This window comes from Tupaia chinensis, unplaced genomic scaffold (assembly GCF_000334495.1).
Source record: "Tupaia chinensis unplaced genomic scaffold, TupChi_1.0 Scaffold000709_1, whole genome shotgun sequence".
NCBI classification, from domain to species: domain Eukaryota; kingdom Metazoa; phylum Chordata; class Mammalia; order Scandentia; family Tupaiidae; genus Tupaia; species Tupaia belangeri.
Genome location: NW_006160232.1, coordinates 1,137,298 through 1,156,003, shown reverse-complemented (window position 1 = coordinate 1,156,003; position 18,706 = coordinate 1,137,298). Strand labels below are relative to the sequence as shown.

At 51.3% G+C, this 18,706-nt stretch overlaps 1 protein-coding gene across 1 annotated transcript in view; it reads right to left on the bottom strand.

Annotated features, from left to right (window-relative positions):
* The window catches only part of SMTNL1 (smoothelin like 1), a 9,843-nt gene extending 1,842 nt beyond the window's left edge, over positions 1-8,001 (bottom strand). Inside the window, exons 1-6 of the mRNA XM_027776733.1 lie at positions 7,298-8,001; positions 6,974-7,089; positions 6,816-6,867; positions 5,088-5,246; positions 4,803-4,917; positions 4,470-4,621 (exon numbers count right to left, since the gene is read on the bottom strand). Coding sequence (XP_027632534.1) covers positions 4,470-4,621; positions 4,803-4,917; positions 5,088-5,246; positions 6,816-6,867; positions 6,974-7,089; positions 7,298-8,001 — 1,298 coding nt within the window. The remainder of the gene's footprint in view (positions 1-4,469; positions 4,622-4,802; positions 4,918-5,087; positions 5,247-6,815; positions 6,868-6,973; positions 7,090-7,297) is intronic.
* Between the last annotated feature and the right edge of the window lie 10,705 nt (positions 8,002-18,706).

The following is an 18,706-nucleotide window of genomic DNA, read 5'->3' as shown; positions in this document are numbered from 1 at the left end:
CTTCCAGCTGCCCTTGGGGCCATGTGATACCCTTGGCTTTGTTGCAGCTCATCATCTGAGCTAGTCACTGTTGGGGCCTCACCACCACGTGCCAAATGCTTTATCAGATACTTCCCCTTGAATGATCTCATTTACTACTCTGTATTCTCACCCAGCAAAAAAGGAAATGGAAACTCAGAGTGTCTTGGTGGGTTGCCTAAGGTCAAAACAAGTGACCCCGCGGGCACTCAACCCCAGGCCTGCTCTGAAGCTGGGTCTCTGCAGTCGCAGCCTTTCAACACCGGCCGTGGGTGCTGGCAGCAGTGACACCGGGCCCCAGTGGGGGTGCTCTCTCGGTGCTGAAATGGCTCGGATTTGGGCCATCTCTAAGCTGGGCGGCCTCGGAGCTGGAGGAAAGGTGTGGACTAGAGGATTCGAGAGAATGAGACAAGGCCCTGCAACAGTGCATTGATCTCAGGGGCTCTGCCGTGCCGCCCACCCCACGCGGCAGAGGCCCAGCCTTCATGCCCGTGAAGCCTGGGAAGTCGGCGAGGCCTCCCTGTTGCTACAACTGGCAGAGCCCATCAGCCCACTGGGGTCTCTGGTTATCCCTCCACTCCTAGGACTTCATGGGAACCGGGGGAGAGTTCTGAAACGGAAGAGGGTGCGGTGGTCGTGGCAGAGGCGTCTTCCTCTTCACACTTCATGTTCATACCCAACCCTCTGATGTCAGGCTTCCAGAAAGGTTAAGTCAGCTGCCAGCGGTCAAAGGGCTAAGAAAGGGAGCCGAGCCTCACCTACCCTCCACCCTCCTTCATCCCTGCTGCCTGCTCTTTCCCCCTGCCTGATGCCTCTTGTCACCTGGTCTTTGTCATCATCTGATTATTTCTTCTACCTTCCTGTGTTGCTGCCTGGCTGGGACGCGGAGACCAGGCAGCTGCAGGAGGAGCACGGTGGCTCGTGCCCTGCGGGCCAGGGGCGTATGGTTGTGTGGAGCTGCACACGCTTCTGATGGTCACTGAGAGCTCTCAGTCCAGACTAAGAGCTTCCCTTTCAAACCCTGGTCCTGCCTCAGCCCTCCTCAATGAACCTAAGAAATCACATATGCCTCCTCAAGTTGTAACCACAGTATGGGGAGGTGAGGCTTGACAAGATATCTAAGACCTTAGCAGGACTCTCAGCCTCTCGTCATCCGTGACTTGTGTTTCTGAGCCCATGGCCGCACCTGGTGCTCCTGCCCTCCTTACCCCCGCCCCAGGGAGTCACCCTCCCCTTGGGAGGATAGTGTGAAACTGAGAAGGACCTTCTGGAACACTGAGTCTGATGGCTTTGAAATGGCACCCTTGGCATCCTAAGGCCCTGTGGTCACACCTCAGGGACCATCTTGGAAAAGTGGGATTTGGGCTCTGAGCTCCTCCTCTCAACTGATGGTCTCCCTTTAGTCTGTTTTTAATTTATTTTTTTAAGAATTATTTTATTTAACTTTATTTATTTACTTATTTTCAACTTGACCAGAGAGGGAGAGAGAGAGAGAGAGGGAGAGAGAGAGAGAGAGAGAGAGAGGGGGAGAGAGGGAGAGAAAGAGAGAGAGAGAGAGAAAGGGAGAAAGCAAAAGCTGCCAGGTCCTGGACTCGAACTGTGGTTGGCCATGTGGGAGTCCAGTGCCCTTAACCACCACACCAACTGCCAGCCCCTCTAATCTGTTTTATTGTTGGGCATCCCCTTTAATGTTTTGTTTGAGGAGATCTGCTAGAAAAAACTGAGAAGCGTGGATCAATACCAGTCTTCTTGTTTTGCTGACAGAGACCTGCTGCCTTCCCGTGGGCTCATACAGGTTAGGGACCAGGCCTGGACCAGGCTAGAGGGCTCAGCCATGCTCCTCACAGCCCCAGTGACTTATCCTCTGTCCCGAGGCTTTGGAAATGCACTCAGCTCTTCACTCTGAGGTCTCAGGTTGCCCTCATTGGCCACAACCTTCATACGAGCCCATCTCTACCAGGCAGCTTGGAGGCCTCGGCCCAGGTACTACCTGATGCTGGAGAGAACAGGTGCTCCTGGCCTGAGCTCCTTGTGAGTCCGAAGACCCTCAGGGGACTCACCTTAGAGAGCACCCACTGGTGGGTAGAGACAGGCCTCTGGCTAAGGCTAGCTTTGGTGCTTGTGGTGGGAACACCTCCCCCTCAACACCCTGGCAGGCCGTCTCGAGTTCTTCCTTGGGCTGGAGGTCTAGGAGGAAGCCTGCAGCTCCACACAACCATACGTCCCTGGCCCGCAGGGCACGAGCCACCGTGCTCCTCCTGCAGCTGCCTGGTCTCCGCTTCCAAGCCAGGCAGAACCACAGGAAGGTAGAAGAAATAATCAGATGATGACAAAGACCAGGTGACAAGAGGCATCAGGCAGGGAACAGCAGGGATGAAGGAGGGTGGAGGGTAGGTGAGGCTCGGCTCCCTTTCTTAGCCCTTTGACCGCTGGCAGCTGACTTAACCTTTCTGGAAGCCTGACATCAGAGGGTTGGGTATGAACATGAAGTGTGAAGAGGAAGACGCCTCTGCCACGACCACCGCACCCTCTTCCGTTTCAGAACTCTCCCTTTCCCAAGGACTACCATCCCTTTTACCCACTGCAGAGCCTCCTCAGTAACCCCTCCAGGCCCCAAAGTGAGTGACACAGTCCGCCCTTCCAATCCACCAGTTCTGTATCCATGTATTCAACAGTATTCTGAAAAAATGGGCCAGCCTAGTAGCCTAGTGGTTGAGGGAGCTGAGGCCCACACGGCTGACTGCAGTTTGAATCCTAGCCTTGGACACTTGAAAAACACACTGGGCACATGTGTATGCATGCCCCAAATCCCAACAGGATAGAGAAATGGAGGAGAAGGGATTGCAGTGACACCACACCCCTACTGAGAGGCAGGGGGAGTTTACTCTCTTTATAGCCCCCATTTCTCTGGTGAGTGCACGTGCCCTCTGTCAATTATAAAAAAGAAAAAATTGCGGGACCAGCAGTTAGCGTAATGGCTATGTTGCTGGACTCCCATGTAGTTCCGCAGTTTGAGTCCAGACCTAGTGACTTAAACTTAGGCCGGGCGCATGTGTGTGAGTGCCCAAGATCCCGAGAGGAGAATGGAGGAGAAGGGATTGTGGTGTGGCCATCCCCCATGGGGGGGTGTGATTTCTCGCTTTCTGTCTCTCTCTCTCTCTCTGTCTTTCTGGTGAGTGCATGCACCCTACAAAAACCTCTCAAAAAATGCTAAAATATTCCCCAAAATGAAAAAAACATAATTTAAAAAAATACAGTATAACAACTACTTGTATACCATCTACATTGTAGTAAAGCCATCTAGAGATGGTTTCAAGTATACGGGAGGCAGACCAGCGGGTGGCATGGTAGTTGAGGCACTGGATACTCCCACATGTCTAACCATTGTTCGAGTCTTGGACCTGGTGGCTCATTTTCTCACTTCTCTCTCTCCTTGTGTGTCTTTCTGGTCAAATTAAAATAAACAAATAAAATAAAATAAATAATTATTTAAAAATTTAAAGTATATGGGAGAATATAGGTAAGTTTTATATAAATACTCTGCCATTTATGTCAGGGACTTAAACATCTGTGAATTTTGGTATGGGGGGGTACTGGAGCCAATTCCCCATGACTAATTCTCATGACATCTGCGGTATCATTCATTATAACACGGTAACAGCAACTAAAAGCTTTTAAAGAGTGCTTGCTGTGAACCGTCACAGGAACTTTTTACTTCATTATCTTACTGAATTATCACAATAGCCCTGCAAAAGGAATCCCCATGCCTATTGAAACGGTCAGAATATGGAGGTTCAGAGAGTCAAAGGATCACATAGCACTAAGGGCAGAGTTCAGGTCTAACCACGAACCTGCAATGCCCCTGCCTAGTACAGCAGGCTTGCCTCCGTCTCTCACCCTGCCTGACTTTCCATTGTTTTCTCCTTCTTAAAAATATTTTTAAAACTTTTTTCCATGAATGAGAGAGACAAAGGGGTAGAGAGAGACACACAGAGAGAGATCGCACCCCTAACAGGGTCATGACACGGCGATTCGCCCCTAGCCTCAGCCAGCCCTAAATCATGGGCATATCCCTGCCTGGTATACTCGGGGACACAAACCCAGAGCCTTCCCAAGTGGGTAAGCCACGGACCATCACGTTTCCCGCGGTACCACTGTCCACCCTCTGAATCTTTGGGGCGCCTGTCGCTGCCCGACCTTAATGTATTTTATAAGTACGTATGTGTTTATGATCGCTCTCCCCACAGAACATAACGCAGGGGTGAGCAGGGACTTTTGTGTGTCACCTGACACTGTGTCCCCAGGCCCTACAGCAGCGCCTGGTGCTCAAAGCTGCCTGTTGGATTCCTGAACGTGTGGCCCCCGCACCAGCCTGACTCCCCACCGTCTGAGCCCTGTGGCTGCAGCCCTTGTCACGCTCCCACCCGCTGCCATCCCCGGCTGTGGCTCACTCGGCTGTGGAGAAGGCCAGGGTGAAGTTGTGCCGGCGCTTCGTGGGGTCCAGCTCAGCATAGTCGAAGGCATCGGGGAAGAACTTGTGGATGAGAGCGCAGAAGGCCATGCCGCTGCTCCAGCTCGAGGAGAAGTTCTGGATGTCCACGTGCTGCGGGCCGCGGAGCACGGGGAGCACACGCGGGTCTTGGTGAGCCTCAGGCCAGAGGGCTGGACTCTGCCTGGTTCCCACCCTCCCACTCTTTGGGTTTGCAATGCTCAGACCCTTCCCAGCACTGGCAGCCTGGGGAAGGCCTCCCTGCCCCACCCATGCATCCCCACTCCATGCCCACCTCGTAGTTTCTCGTCATGGCCCGGCACCACTCCAAGAGCATGTTCTTGACGCTGCCAACAGCTGCCCCGGCCGCCTTGGTATTCCGGAACAGGGCAGTGGGGCCTGAGGCTGCCCTGTGGGGGAGGGTGGACAGGCCAGGTCAGGAGGGGTGGACCATGCGGGGTCCCACTAGGAGGGCCTCAGCCTCCGGATGTCGGTCCTCCTGCGTTACCATCCCTCAGGCCTCCCACCCACCAACCCACGTTCTAGGGAAAAGCTCAGCCCAGCTGGTGGCCTGTCTTACCCGCCAAACTTGTCCACAATGGCTTTGCGGTTCTGTGCTCGGGCCCCCCGGGGTCGGGCAGGGGCCGACACCCTGCGCTCTGGTGCCTTCTCCTTCTTTTTCTCCTCTGCGAGTGGGTGCTCTGTGGGACTCTGGGGCACATCGCTGGTTGAAGATTCACTGTGTGGCCAACCCGGGAGAGGGACAATGATGGGCCGGGACCACTCCAGGGCTGGTGCTGGAGGACATCACTACAGTCTAAAGAAGCGCGTGCAGCTGTGCACCTGCAGAGGCCCGCGTGGATCCCGGCCTGGCACTGGGAGGGAGCTGAGAGGGAACAATGAGGCCCCATCTCACTCCGGGGAGTGTATGGTTTGCTGAGGTTCTGTGGGCAGAACGAGGGTGTCTCCGAGGTTCAACCTGAGTCTGGCTCTTGATTTAATCTCTTACTAGCTGTGTGATCTTGATAGTGTCACATCCCATCTCTGAGCCTCCGCTTCCTCATCTGCAAAACGGGGCCAAGAATCCCTACCTGCCAAGGTGGCTTTAAGGCCTGTGTGGGGTGGATGTACCCAGGTGCACCTGCCACCCAGCTGTGTAGTGCTCAGTGAGCATTCACTGGGAACCTCCCCCTCGGACAGGGACGAGGAGGTGGGTTTCCACTTGATATAAGGAAAGGTTCTTTTTTTTTTTTTTTTGGAGAGGTTTTTGTTATAGGGCATGTGCACTTGCCAGACAGAGACAGAGATAGAAGGCGAGAAATCACTCCCTGGGGGGATGGCCATGCCGCACTCCCTTCTCCTCCATTCTGCTCAGATCTTGGGCACATACGCACACGTGCCTGGTGTGAGTTTAAGCCACGGGGTCCAGGACTCGAACCATGGTCGACTACATGGGAATCCAGTGACATAGCCATTACGCCAACTGCTGGTCCCAAGTAAAGAGTCTCCTAAGATTAAAGTTGTGCCATGGCAGGCCGGCCAGTGGCCCAGCAGTTAAGGCAGCTGGATCCCACTTGGCCAACTGTGTGATTCGAGTCCTGGATCTGACAGCTGAAGAAACACGGTGTGTGTGTGTGTGTGTGTGTGTGTGTGTGTGTGTGTATGCGTGTGTGTGCCCAAAATCCCGACAGGAGGAGGAGATGGAGAAGGGGAAGCGGTGAGACCACGCTCCGTCGGGGCACGCTTTCACTCCTTCTCATCTCTAGTGAGCACACTCACCCTCTGACAAATTAAAAAAAAAAAGTCGTACAGCAGCAAGCAGAAGGCTGTCGTTTTATCCAGCACCTGCCACGCACAAGGCACTCTGCTCAAGTGCAGTACTTAATGCTTATCGCATCATTCAAGCCTCGCAATAACCCTAGCGGTAGATGACAACAGTCGTGTCCGCTTTATAAAGGAAAGGTTAAGCGATATGGCCAAGGACACTCAGCTGTAAGAGAGAGCCGTTGTTGTCCAAGGTCAGGCTTTCCGGTCACGTGTTTATGGATGTTCCTGACTCCATGGATGCTGAGCTGTGAGACACAAAGCACCCGTGCAGTCAGAGAGGCTGAGGAGGAGACTTCGCCACTGGGAGGAGGTGGGCCAGGCGTCCAGACTCCCTTCTGTCTCTGCCTCCTTTCCTACCCCAGGCTCCACCCCGGGGTAGGAGGCTGACTGTCAGGAATCTCAAAATAGGGTGCTAGGGGACGTCCACACTGAGGCAGTGGTAGACTTTGGAGGGAGCTGGAGCCCCAGGGTTTGACATTACCTGGCGGAAGGACTGGTCTCCCCGGAAGCTGTGGAGTCAGGACCCAAGCCATCTGGAAGAAAGCAATAGGAGAGAGGGGTGCTGGGCTCTCCAGGATGTGCCCCCCAGCACCCTCCTCCCTTAGGGTGGCCTCTGCAGCATCCTGGGCTGTCACTCACCGGGGCTGAGGCTGTGGCCCTCCTCCGTGGGGCTCTCAGGCAACTCCCCGGGCGAGCTGGGAGTCACCTCTGCCCCTCCCTCGGACTCTTTCTCCACATCCTGCTCCTGCTCATCACTGGCACCGTCCGGCTCCTGGAATGAGCAGGATCTGTGTAGACTCAGGGTCACACAGCTCCTGCCCAGGGCTTTGAGGACTTCAGAAAGATCTAGAAGGCAGCCTGAGGCCAGGGTGTTGCATCCTGATCCCCTCCTCCCCCACCCAGGCTCTTGAAGTCAGTGGGAGGAAGACTGGCCTTCCCCAAGGGCATAAAGCAGGGAAGGACCTGCTTCCTGAGGGCTGGAGGGGCTCTTCCTCCCCCTCTTTTGCCCCACTCACCACTTCTTCCTTTGCACCACTTTTGACCTCTTCTTTCCCATCAGCCTCCTGAGGTTCACCCTGAGCCTCATCTTTCACGACCTCCTTCTCCTGAGATTCAGCCTTGGCCTCCTCCTTGGGCTCAGCCTTGGGCTCTTCCCTCCTGTGGCCGTCCTCCTGAGGGACCATCCTGGCCTCCTCCCCGCCGGCCTCCTTGTCCTTGTCATCCACGTGGGTGCTCTCCCTAGATTCGAGCTTGGCCTCGTTCTCAGCAGCCTTCAGCTTCTCAGAGGCCAGTGCGGTCTCTTCTGCCTCGGTCTCCTTAGGTTCCGATTTGGTCTCTTCTTTGCTGTCAGTCATCTCTGAAGAAGCCACTGTGGTTTCTTCACTCCCACCATCCTCCTTTTTAAGGCCAGCCTTGGCTTCCTCTGTCCCCCCAGCCTCACTTTGGGATTCCACCTCATCCATCCCATTTGCTTCTCCATGGACCTCCACAGAAATGCCGTCCTGGGCTGGTGCTAGGTCCTGCTTTTCTGCTCCACCCAGGGGCCCTTCTTTGACGGTCTTCCCAGCTGTGCCTTTGGTCTCCTCCTCTGTAGACATCCCAGTGTCCTCTGTGGGTGGAGAGACAGTGACCCCGTTCTCAGAGGGCTTCTCTTCCTTCGGCTCCATCTCTGGAAAGAAAAGACAAGCAGACCTGGTCTACCCCGTCCTGGCATGAGGGGAAGACCTCCTCCTCAGACACCTTTTGGCTGGGAGTTACCTGTGGTTAAGACCTCAGACATGGGACCCAAGTATCCACTCTCCCGTGCTGAAATGTAGGCTAGAACTACTCCCCAAAGCTGGGGTTGTTGGGCCACCTTGGCTTGATGATGGATGGTATTCGCCTAACGTTCGTATGACTATGGTTATGGCTTTGTCTTAGAGAACATTGACCCACGTAATGCCTTTCTGGTGGTTTTTGTCTTTTGATTAAGTCAACGAGATGGCCACAATCTGATATTGGGATCCTGGAACACCCGTGGGACAACTGCTACTCTCCTGCCCAGAGCCTAAAGCAGGCAGGAGTATCTGGACAGAATTGAATAACAGTTTTATTTCCATTGTGTTTATTTTTACAGTTAGTTTCTATTTCTGGCAGGTGTATGGAGTTGCTATTTCAACAGTGCTATAAAGTATCTTTTAAAAATACACTTATTGAATTCAAGTCAATTCAAAGGAAGGCATTCAGGAAATTAGAATGTGGATGGTGCATACATAGCCAAGTCACAGAGGTGGTGTAAAGCACATCTGAAATGAGGGACCCCTGGGCCAGCTGTTCCCTGGATATCTGCTCGCTCTGCCAGCTGGTGTTTCTCAGAAAAGGTGGGCCTGGTCAGGGCAGAGTTTCCTTTGGTGAAGAATAGAAACACTCTCTCCAGGGACCAGCAGTTGGCGTAATGGCTACGTCGCTGAACTCCCATGTAACGAACTGCGGTTCAAGTCCTGGACCCGGTGGCTTAAACTCACTCCAGGCGTGCGTGCATACCCAAGATCCCAAGAGGAGAATGGAGGAGAAGGGATTGCGGCGGCGTGGCCATCCTCCCTGGGGGGTGATGTCTCACTTTCTGTCTCTCTGTCTCTCTCTGTCTTTCTGGTGAGCACATGTGCCCTATAACAAAAACCTCTCCAAAAAAAAAAAAAAAAAAAAGAAAGAAAGGAAGAAAAAAAAAGAAAAGAAAGGAAGAAAAAAAGAAACACTCTCTCCAGCCTCTCCAAGGAAATCTGAGCCTCCCACTGTCCCCAGGAGGCAAAGAGGAGATTATGACACCTTAATGTGAAGTTTCCTATTCAAGTACTGAATATACTGTAGGATCTGCAAAAACAGGTGGGTTGGGGGACAGGGCCAGCTCCTTATCCCCCTACCCTTCTTGGGGGTCTAATTACAAGAAAACAATCCCCAAATAGGGCTCGGGCATGACTCAGGCCGTAAGAAAAGTGGCCACTCCTGTCACTGGCTAAAAATACCTCCCACCCTTGGCAGTACCAACCTTCTTGGTGATAGTTCCCAGGACAGGTAACTGGGACAGAGAATAGGAGGGAAGAAGACAGGCAGACAAGACAGAGCTCTTGTTCCTGCTACCCACTCGAGTTTTATTTTTTTTAATAATAATTTTATTATTATTATTTTAATTTGACCATAGAGAGGCGCAGAGAGAGAGAGAGAGAGAGGAAGAGTGAGAGAGAGGAAGAGTGAGAAAGCAAGCTGCCAGGTTTGGGACTCAAACTGCAGTCTGCCACATGGGACTCCAGTGCCTTAAGCACCACGCCACTTGCCGGCCCCTCCACTCCAGTCTAACCACTCCCAGACTGGAGTCCCAGGTTTGGTGTCCGCACCATTTCCTAAGAAGTAGGCTGGGCTGTGTGAAGACAACCCCCTAATTCTGCCTATCCTGCTGGAGCCCCTTCATGACTCAGGTGGCAGTAAAATGTATGAAAGTGACCGGGAGACATGAACCAGGAGGTCATGGAGCTGCCCTTCAGCCCATTCTGGTCGCCCATTCTGAGACCCGAGCAAGTCCCTCTGTCTCTCTGGGCCTCAGTTTCCACTGACCTTGACAGGGTTCAACCAGGTCAAGTTTTCCAAATTGTATTCAGTGGAATGAGGGTCCCAATGAGGTTAATAGGGGCTCTTGTGGGGGTGGAGAAAAGATAGATTCTCTGTGGCCACCTGACAGCATGGTGGTTAAGGTGGCTGGATCTCATATGGCCAACTGAGCAGTTTGAACTTGAAACCAGTGGCTTGGGGGATCAGCAGTTAGTGTAATGGCTATGTCGCTGGACTCCCATGTAGTCGACTGCAGTTCGAGTCCCGGACCTGGTGGCTAAAACTCACACCGGGTGCGTGTGCGTGCGTGCCCAAGATCCCGAGAGGAGAATGGAGGAGAAGGGATTGTGGCGTGGCCATCCCTCCTGGGGGGTGATTTCTCGCTTTCTGTCTCTCTGTCTCTCTCTGTCTGTCTGGTGAGCACATTCGCCCTATAGCAAAAACCTCTCCAAAAAAGAAAAAGAAAAGAAACCAGTGGCTTGGAAAACATGGCAGGCATATGTGTAGTGTGTGCTCAAATATCCCAAGAGGAGGGGCCGGCAGGTGATGTGGTGGTTTAGGCAGCTGGACTCTCACATGGCTGGTCACAGTTCGAGTTCCAGATCTAGCAGCTTTCTTTCTCACTTTCCTTCTCTCTCTCTGTGTGTCTCTTTCTGGTCAACTTAAAAAAAAAACCATAAATAAAATAATGACAATACATAAAATAAAAAATAACAACAACATGGGTTTCAAAATTATTTTTTTAAAAATTCCCAAGAAGAGGATGGAGGAGAAGGGATTTTGGTGAGGCTATCCCCCTGGGTGGTGATTTCTCTCTCTTTCTCTCTCTCTCTCCTGTCTCTGTCTCCAGGAAGTGCACATGCCCTATAGCAAATTATTAAAACACACACACATATTTTTTCTCTGACCAAGGTTGTTCCAAAACCAGCCTAATTTGTACCCTTTTAGAAACAAACATCTTCAATAGCTTCATGTAATAGAGAAAATTTAACTTTAACTCACTTTTCCCCAAACCTATTTGGCTATTGATTTTCTCCCCTCCTTTTTTCTTTTTGTTGTATTTTTCCTGAGGAGCATTACCACCCTCTCAGCAGAGAAAAGCACATAGCAGATCATGGTCTAAATGAGCCACCCAACAAATGCAGGTCCCAATGACTCGTCTCTCACTCGGAAGTGCCGTGAAACTGTGGGGACAGTCATCAGCTCTTGAGTCTTCCGTGCAGGGATCCTGACTTCCTCTTCTAACTGCGTGACCTTGAGTAAGCTACCTACCCTCTCTGTGCTTTGATTTCTGGAGATAATCACAGGTCCCTTGCCACAGGAATGGTGGAAGATTCAAGAATCTAACGCATAGAAAGTTTGTTGTCGTTTGCTATAGGGCATGTGCACGTCCCAGAGAGACAGAACGAGAGAGCAAGGCAAAGTGAGAAACCCGCCTCTTCCCAAAGGGAGATGGCCATGCTGCAATCACTTTTCCTCCACTCTCCTCTTGTGATTTTGGGCATGCTCACAGCACATGCAGCTGGCATGATTTTCAAGTTGCCAGGTTTAGGACTCACACTGCACAGTTGGCTGTGTGGGATCCAACCTCTTTAACTTCCACGCCATCTACTGACCCCTACTTGTAGTCAGGACTGTGCAAAGGAAGCTCTTAGAACACATCAGCTCTTGCAGTGCAGGTGGCCTTGCTGTGCCCTGTGCCCAGAAAAGATCCTGATCTGGTCTTGAGGGCATTTCTTGGTGGACAAGACAGAGAGAACTGCATGCCAGTAAGATGATAACAGCCCTTTTTATACCTCTGAGTGCGGCGGTATTTCACCAAGATGTAGTGGAGTGCTCTAAACATCTTCCCCTCCATCTATTAGGGTGGAGGAGGGGAAGGTTGGGTGTACTAGGATGGAGGAGGGGAAGGCTAGGTGTATTAGGGTGGTGGAGGGGAAGGTTGGGTGTATTAGGGTGGTGGAGGGAAGGTTGGGTGTATTAGGGTGGTGGAGGGGAAGGTTAGGTGTATTAGGGTGGTGGAGGGGAAGGTTAAGTGTACTAGGGTAGAGGAGGGGAAGGTTGGGTGTATTAGGGTGGTGGAGGGGAAGGTTAGGTGTACTAGGGTGGAGGAGGGGAAGGTTGGGTGTACTAGGGTGGTGGAGGGAAGGTTGGGTGTATTAGGGTGGAGGAGGGGAAGGTTAGGTGTACTAGGGTGGAGGAGGAGAAGGTTAGGTGTACTAGGGTGGAGGAGGGGAAGGTTGGGTGTACTAGGGTGGAGGAAGGGAAGGTTAGGTGTATTAGAGTGGTGGAAAGGAAGGTTGGGTGTACTAGGGTGGTGAAGGGGAAGGTCAGGTGGACACACACATGCGCATGTTCATTGTGATGAACGTGGCCATTGAGCGCGTTCATCACTTCAGCTCTCCACCCTCCAGGCTCATCGTAAGTAGACAAGAAACGAGGACACTCAGAGTGCTGGGTAGGTAGGGGCAGTCCCACCCAGCAGCACAATCCTGCAGCCGCTTACACTGCACACTGCAGTCCCCGATGTTCCTTAGTCATTCCTTACTCAGACCCTTTGGATTAGGTGCTTTTGTCCCATCCTACAGATTAGGAATTGGAGGTGTGGGGAGTTGAGGTCTCTTGATTAAAATTGGAGGATGAGGGCCAGCATATGGCATAATGATTGCGTCGCTGGACTCCCACATAGTCCACTGTCCCAAACCCGGCAGCTTAAAACTCACACCAGGCGTGTATGCCCAAAATCCTGAGAAGAGAATGGAGAAGGGATTGCGGCGTGGCCATTTGCCCAGGGGGGGGTGAGTTCTCGCTTTCCATCTCTCTCTGTCTTTCTCTGCTCTCCAGCGAGCACATGCACCCTATATCAAAACTCTCTCTTAAAAAAAAAAAATTCAGGATCAGCAGGTGGTGTCATGGTTAAGGCGCTGGATACTCCCACATGGCTGACTATGGTTCAAGTCCCGGACCTGGTAGATTGTTTTCTCACTTTAGCTCTCTCTCTGTGTGTGTATGTGTGTGTGTGGCTGCATTTGTCTGTCTGGTCAAATTAAAAAATAAATGAATGAATAAATAAAATTAAATAAATAATTCTTTTTCAAAAAAATTGGGGCTGCAGGTGGCATAGTGGTTAAGATGCTGGACTCCCACACAGCCAACCATGGTTTGAGTACAGAGCCTGGCGGATTGCTTTCTCACTTTACCTCTCTCCCTCTCTCTGTCTCTCTTTGGTCAAATTGAAAAACAAGAGTGATGAATAAAATGAAATAAATCATTCTTTTTAAAAAGAATTATAGGACAACTTCACGTCTCAGCCGTATCTAGAACCCAGGTTTCCTAGGTTCCAGGCCAAAGTTGAGATCAAAGATACTCCCCAATCCGGAATAGGGGCACCCCACTGCTGGGGAAGGCAGTCAGACACAGCAGAAGAGTTCCCCCTCTTTCTTACTGAGCGCCCTCCTTAAAAGTTTCTCCACCTCTTCTTTCCTTTCTCCTCCTTCCCCAGGTGGCTTCCACAGCATCCCTGCCTCACCTCCAGAGCAGTACTGCAGGCATCTCCCCTCTCTCTCTTCCTGTTTGTCTTGGCAGACTGGGAGGAAAAGCACCCAGGAACCAGAGTCCAAGCCCTGAATAGTATAGACGATGCTTGCTGCTTCTACTGATGCCTCCACCACCTGCTGCCACCCCATGGCCTCCAGGGGACCTGAGGCTTCCACCACCCCCACCCAGCCAGGGACCCTCCCTTGGAAAGGTCAATCTCAATTGCATGGTCTGCTTCCCGACCCCGCCACCCCCCCAGACTTCTGAGCCTCCCAAGGTCCCCGGTACCCCTGTGAGGTCCTCCTTGAAGGTGACCCCCCACAGGTGCTTTGCAGGTGATTTCCAGGTTGTCTGACTCCCCAGCCTTGAGTCCTGGACACCCCCCCAACACACACACACACACATGCACACGCGCACACACACACACACACACACACACACAGGCATCTAAGAGAGTTGACATAATGGTGGAGACAATTAGAAAAGAGGCTGCACTTCTCCAGTTGTGGGGGAGGTTCTGGCCCTTGAAAGGTGGTAATGGGAGTTAGCAGATGGGGAGGGGACACTTACAAAGGGGCCCGTGCTTCTCCTACCCGTGGGGGCTCTGCCTTGGGGCTTGAGAGCTGTCTCCTCCTCTGCTCAGCAGCTTCACTCTGGGCTGCCTGTAAGCCCCAGCGGCCTCTAGCCCCCAGCTCTTCCGTCCCACCTCCCTCCTTCCCCTCTCCCTTCCACCCCACCCAACCCCCACTTCAAGAGGCCTGGGCTGCCTGAAGAGCATTGTTTACTGCCCTGTTGGTACAACACTTCCCCCTGGACTGGGAGGCTCGGATTTCCCGTGGAGATCTGACAGGTGGCACCTTTCAATCACTGCATGTCCCTCCTGCCCTGACCCTGGCAGCATCTGGCCTGTGGTCACCTTTCTTCCTGGTGTATTCTGATGGCCTTAGGAACCCTGATGGCCATCAGCAGGGCCCACTGGGAGCACGGTACCCAGCCCTCTGGCCTTCCCTGCCCATCCAGAGGCCGGGCTAGACCTCCCGTGTTCCTCACCCCCCATTCCGTACACAGTCCTTCTTACTCATTCCTGGACAGACGCAGCTGCTGGAGGGTGGGCGAAGGAGGGACTGAATGGGGCAGCTGCTGATGGGGCTGTCTCAGGGCTCACGCTGGACAGGGAGACTTGGTGGGAGAGGGGAAGACAGGGAGATTTTGACGAGGGAGGTGGGAGGGGGAAGAAGAGTGGTGGGGCAAGCTGCTGGATCCCTGGACCTGGCGTCTAGAAAACACAAAACTCGTGAGTTCTATCTGCACGGAAATGCCTGGTATATTCTAGTCTCTGAACATATTTTTGTACTAAATTGAAATGAAATTTTGCTCAGAAAAATCTAGTTCTTTTTTTTAAAAAGGATTTATTTATTTTATTCCATTTGTTATTATTATTTTTAACTTGACCAGAAAAAGAGAGAGAGAATGTGAGAAAGTGAGCCACCAGGATCAGGACTCAAACTGCAGTCGCCCGTGTGGGAGTCCAGTGCCTTAACCACCATGTCACTTGCTGGTCCCCCAAAACAAGTCTTTGCCTTCTCTCTGTGTCCTACTATCTGAGAAGAGCACTGGTGCTGGAGAGTGTGCCCATGGGTCCCCTACTACTGATGAAGCTCACCAGCTCCCCTGAGCCTGCCCCCAGCCCCTCCCTCTCAGCCCCATTGGATTCTTCCTGTTCCTTAAAGCAATCGATCACTTTCCAGATTCAGGGCCGAGTTTTCCTTCTGCTTTTCCCAAGAGCAGCTCCTTCTTCTTCTGGACTCAACTGGCATTTCATTCCCACAGGTCTTGCACAACCTTCAGGTCCTTGTCATCATTTCAGCCTGTTTTTGTTTTGTTTTGTTTTGTTTTCAAGAGGATTTGGCTATAGGGTACATGAGCTCACCAGAAAGAGAGAGACAGAGAGACAGAAAGCGAGAAATCACCCTCCAAGGGGGATGGCCACGCCACAATCCCTTCTCCTCCATTCTCCTCTCGGGATCTTATGCACATAGGCACTCGCGCCTGGTGTGAGTTTAACTGAGGTCTGGGACTAAACTGCGGTCAACTACATGGGAGTCCACAGATGTAGCCATTACGCTATCTGCTGGTCCCCCCATTTCAGCCTGTTTTATTGTTTTCCTAATATTAGTGAAATCTCAAAAGTACCTTATTTCTTTTTTTAAAAGAACTATTTGTTTAATTCTATTTATGGTTATTTTTTAATATGACCAGAGACAGACAGCCAGAGAGGCCGGGGGCTGGAATGAGAAAGCAAGCTATCAGGTCTTGGACTCGAACTGCTGCCAGCCATATGGAAATCCAGTGCCTTAACCACTATGCCACCTGCTGGCCCCACTCATTTCTCTATTATCCATCTCTCTTACTAGACTATAAGCTCTGTCTAGGCAGGTACTAGATCTCCCATGCTTATGGCTATATGCCCAGAGCCTAGCAGATTACCTTGTTTATATTAGGCACTCAGGCTGTATACATTAAATTAATTAACTAATTAATAAATTAATAGAAATATGTAACAAAAATCTGGGGGCCTATGCTTAGAATGTTATGAAAGAATCTTTTTGGGGTGGTCAAATTTGGGTAACAATGGTTGGATTAGTCTAATATGAAGAGTTTCTGGCCGCCTCTAATTTTTTTAAAGAATTATTTATTTTGGGACCCGTGGATGGTGTAATGGTTACATCACTGGACGCCCACATAGTGGACTGCAGTTTGAGTGCCGGACCCTGCGACTTAAAACTCACAGCAGGCGTTGAGGCCAGCAGATGGTGTGGTGGTTAAGGACACTGGTCTCCCATATGGCCGACTGCAGGTCGAGTTCCAGATCTGGTGGCTTCCTTTCTCACTTTCTTCTCTCTCTCTCTCACTCTGTTCCTCTCTGGTCAAATTTTAAAAATAACTAACAATAGATAAATAAATAAAAGTTAAATAAAATGATTCTTTAAACAATAAAACTCAGACCAGGCATGTGTGTATGCACAAAAAACCCAAGAGGAGAATGGAGAAAGGATTGTGGCATGGCCATCCCCTCCTTGGGGGGGTAGTGATTTCTTGATTTCTGTCTGTTTCTTTCTCTCTGGCAACCATATGTGTCCTATAACAAAACACTCTCAAAAACTGTTTTAATTTTACTTATTATATGTTTAATTTACTATAGGGCACATGCGCTCACCAGAGAGAGAGGGAAAGTGAGAAAGCAAGCCGCCAAGCCCTCTACTCAAACTGTGGTCAGCCATGTGGGAGTCCAGTGTTTTCATCACGCCCCCTGCTGGCCCCTGCCTCTAATCTGATGCCTCCTTTACCAGCCCAGAGTTTATAGCCTAAGATTGGTAGGTTCTTCCACAAACCTCTCTGGTTTGCTGGGTTGTTTTGTTTTGTTTTGTTTTTGTTATAGGGTTCATATGCTCACCAGCCAGAGAGAGAGGGAAAGTAAGCAATCACTCCCTGGGAGGGTGGCCATGGCACAATCCCTTCTCTTCCGTTCTCTTTTTGGGATTTTGGGCATGTACACACATGCGCCTGGTGTGATTTTCAGCCCTCCAAATCTGGGACTTGAGCTGCACAGCCAGCCATGTGGGATCCAGCACCTTAACCTCCATGCCATCTGCTGACCCTGGTTTTGTTTGTTTTTAATTTGCGAGAGGATGCCTGTGCTGAGAGAATTAGAGAGGGAAGTGAGAGACCACCATCATGGATAATTGTCATGCTGTGATCCTTTCACCTTCACTTGTCCTTTTGGGATTTGGGGCATGCATGCACGTGTGCCTGGCATGGTTTTCAAGCTGTTGGTTCTAGGACTTGAACCGTATAGTCAGCCATGTGGGATCCAGCCATCTTTTAAAATATATATATTTATTTAATTTTATTTATCAATATTGTTATTTTACAATGTGCTACATGGCACTTGCACTCACCAGAGAGAGACAGAGAAAGTGAGAAAGCAAGCTGCCAGGTGTGAGACCAAACCAAGGTTGCCCATTTGTCCCGCAGCTTAACCACCAAGCCACCTGTGGGCCTGGGATTCAGCCATCTTAACCACCATTCTACAGGCTGGCCCAACACTGCAGTGTTTTAGGTTGTGAAATGACATGATCTAACTTTAGTTTTCGACGACATTACTCTAGCTGCTGTTTTTAGAGCAGACTGAAAAGGAAGCATGGACAGAGGTGGAGAGGCCAGCCAGGAAACCAGTTCAATGATATCGGAGCAGATGGTGCTGGCTCGGACCAGAGTGTCAGCAGGGGCGAGGAGTGCCGAGGAACAGGAACAGTGGAGACAGTGGGTTAGTCTAGGTCAGCTCTTCCTTTAAGAATGGTTTAAGCCCTTCCAGCCTTGTTCTCTCATCTGCTCATCTCGGGGGCGTTCGGGGGAGATACCTGTCTTTGTCTTCTCTGGACTTCTCCTGTAAGTGGTCAGACACCACATGGGGAGATCCTGGCTGACAACCTTCTGAGGCTAGTGTCCCATACAAGAAGACAATACCGATCCATGGCGAGTGACAAACGTACAATTCCCCTCTGTAAGGCTGGGAAGCAGTGGACTGAAGGGTAGGGTGAAGGTTTCAGCATGGTGTTGACAGAGATAGCAGGATATTCTGTTTGTTTGTTTGTTTTTTACTGCTAGAGGCAAGATGGAGAGAAAGGACTCCCCAGTGGCAATGGGGAGTTGTCACGTCACAATATGGGCATACACACGTATGTGCTCAGCGTGCTCTTTCAAGCCACGAGGCTGGGATTCAAACTGCAGTCGGCCATTTTTTTTTGAGAGGTTTTTGCCACAGGGCGTGTGCGCACACCAGACAGAGAGAGACAGATAGACAGAAAGTGAGGAATCACTCCCCAGGGGGGATGGCCACACCACAATCCCTTCTCCTCCATTCTCCTTCTGGGTCCTGGGCATGCACGCACACACTCCCAGCGTGAGTTTTAAGCCACTGGGTCTGGGACTTGAACTGTGATCAACTACATGGGAGTCCAGCGACATAGCCATTACGCTAACTGCTGGTCCCTGTGGTAGGCCATTTTAAAAAAAGACTTTATCTTTTGGAGATATAAATAGATGGGGCTGGGAACCAGCAGTTAGCGTAATGGCTATGTCGCTGGACTCCCGCGTAGTTGACCGCGGTTCGCGTCCTGGACCCAGTGGCTTAAAACCCACGCCAGGTGCGTGTGCGTGCGTGCCCAAGATCCTGAGAGGAGAATGGAGGAG